This window comes from Acanthisitta chloris, unplaced genomic scaffold, assembly GCF_000695815.1.
Source record: "Acanthisitta chloris isolate BGI_N310 unplaced genomic scaffold, ASM69581v1 scaffold22546, whole genome shotgun sequence".
Lineage (NCBI taxonomy): Eukaryota > Metazoa > Chordata > Aves > Passeriformes > Acanthisittidae > Acanthisitta > Acanthisitta chloris.
In genome coordinates this window covers 10,249-12,384 of record NW_008676784.1, presented here as the reverse complement: position 1 = coordinate 12,384, position 2,136 = coordinate 10,249, and the positions used below count along the sequence as shown (strand labels likewise).

Here is a 2,136-nt window from a genome sequence, read left to right as displayed (position 1 = left end):
ATGTCCACCATGCGCTCTGCTCAGACCTTCTCCTCGGCCCTCGCCGAGATGCAGAAGTTTTACGGCATCACCGTCACCGGCGTCCTGGATGAGGAGACCAAGATGTGAGTTTCTCCATCTCCTTTTGCTCTAGCAAACAAGAGCTCCACTCCCGGGCTCTGTGGCATTTTCTGCTCTGCCTGCCCCTGGAAAAGTGGGTGCTGTCTCCCTTGGGAGCTGCATCTCCCCTTTTGGGGGCTGTAGCCCTGCATCCAGGACACCTTCCTTGCTGTCTGTGGGTGCTGTAACCCCTTGGGGACCTTGGTCCCCATGGGCTGAGCCTTGGCTCGGTGTCCTGGCAGGAGGATGAAACGTCCTCGCTGTGGGGTCCCAGACCAGTTTGGGGCACGGATGAAGTCCAACATGCGGCGGAAGCGGTACGCACTGACAGGGCGGCGCTGGAGCCAGAGCCACCTCACCTTCAGGTACCCAACGTTGCCAGGGCTTCCCACCCCCCAAGCCCATGGAGGTCATGGAGCCCCTCTGGGAACAAGCACTGCCCCGAGCCGTCCCTAATGAGCTCTGTGTCCCCAGCATCCAAAACTACACGGAGAAGCTGGGTCGGTACCACTCATACGAGGCTGTCCGACGAGCTTTCCGGGTGTGGGAGCAAGCCACGCCGTTGGTTTTCCGGGAGGTGGCCTATGAGGACATCCGGCAGAAGAGGAAGAAGGAGGCTGACATCATGGTGCTCTTTGCCTCTGGCTTCCACGGAGACAGCTCTCCCTTTGATGGCCTTGGAGGATTTTTGGCTCACGCCTATTTTCCCGGCCCTGGCATGGGGGGTGACACGCATTTTGACTTGGATGAGCCCTGGACGCTGGAGAATGCAGATGTGTCTGGTGAGTTGAGGGCCAAGGAGGTGGTGAAGGAGGCCAGAGGAGCCTGGTGGCCTCCTGGGGTTGAGGGCAGAAGGCTGTGCTGGTGTGGGCAGGGAGAGCAGCTCCACCATGGATGATGCAGGCAGCTCCCACCAGAGCACCCTCATTGTAGGATGTCTGGGCCACCCTATGCATCATATCCTCCACCCCCTCTTGCTGATGGTGCCTTTCCATGCAGGGAACAACCTTTTCCTGGTGGCTGTGCACGAGCTGGGGCACTCGCTGGGCTTGGAGCACTCCAGCAACCCCAGCGCTATCATGGCCCCCTTCTACCAGTGGATGGACACGGACAACTTCCAGCTGCCCGAGGATGACCTCAAGGGCATCCAGCAGCTGTACGGTGAGGAGCAGGGTGGGGGATCAACCCAGAGGTGGAATGCTGGGCATGTGTATGGGGAAACAGGCATGAATGCTGCTGGTCTGCATCCCCTCATCCCTTCTCTCGCCTGCTCAATCCAGGTACCGCGGATGGGCACCCTCAGCCCACGAAGCCTTTGCCCACCGTGACACCCCGGAGACCTGGCAGGCCAGACCAGAGACCCCCTAAACCACCCCCTCCGGGGAAACCAGAGCGACCCCCCAAACCTGGCAGTCCAGACCGACCTGATCAGTATGGCCCTGACATCTGTGATGGGAACTTTGACACAGTGGCAGTGCCGCGCGGGGAGATGGTGGTGTTCAAGGGGCTTTCACCGTTTTTTCAAGGTGCTTGCCAGGACCCCCTCCTGCCCCTTCCCTGGGGAGGTGCTGGGTCCCTGGGTAGGGGAACCCCTCACCAAGGTGCCTGGCACTGGGACTATGTCCCTGTGTCTTCCCCATCCTCTGCTAACAACCCGTTTCTCACCAGGGCCGGTGGTTCTGGAGGGTCCGGCACAACCGGGTGCTGGACAACTACCCCATGCCCATCGGACATTTCTGGCGAGGCCTCCCTGGGGACATCGATGCTGCCTACGAGAGGCATGACGGGAGGTTCGTTTTCTTTAAAGGTGAGCAGGGAAGCTGGATGGGAGGGCTGAGGTGGAGGGGGGATCTCAGTGCCCCCTCCGAAGCTGCTGAGAGCTGGTTGGCTCCCATCTTCATTCACCTCCCCAGCCCGAGCTGCTGCCTGATCCCAAGGGGTCAGGGTGACCACAGGCATCATACCCCCATCCCTATCCATGTGTGCACCTGCTGCAGCAGCTGGATGCTAGCACCTCATCCCCCTTCTCCATCTCCT

The 2,136-nt window shown here is 60.5% G+C and overlaps 1 protein-coding gene across 1 annotated transcript in view; it reads left to right on the top strand.

The window, feature by feature from the left end:
- MMP15 (matrix metallopeptidase 15 (membrane-inserted)) overlaps nucleotides 1-2,136 on the top strand; it is a 3,176-nt gene continuing 1,040 nt past the window's right edge. Inside the window, exons 1-6 of the mRNA XM_009076269.1 lie at nucleotides 1-104; nucleotides 342-464; nucleotides 574-881; nucleotides 1,099-1,260; nucleotides 1,380-1,601; nucleotides 1,766-1,926. Of these exons, the coding sequence (XP_009074517.1) occupies nucleotides 1-104; nucleotides 342-464; nucleotides 574-881; nucleotides 1,099-1,260; nucleotides 1,380-1,601; nucleotides 1,766-1,926 (1,080 nt within the window). The remainder of the gene's footprint in view (nucleotides 105-341; nucleotides 465-573; nucleotides 882-1,098; nucleotides 1,261-1,379; nucleotides 1,602-1,765; nucleotides 1,927-2,136) is intronic.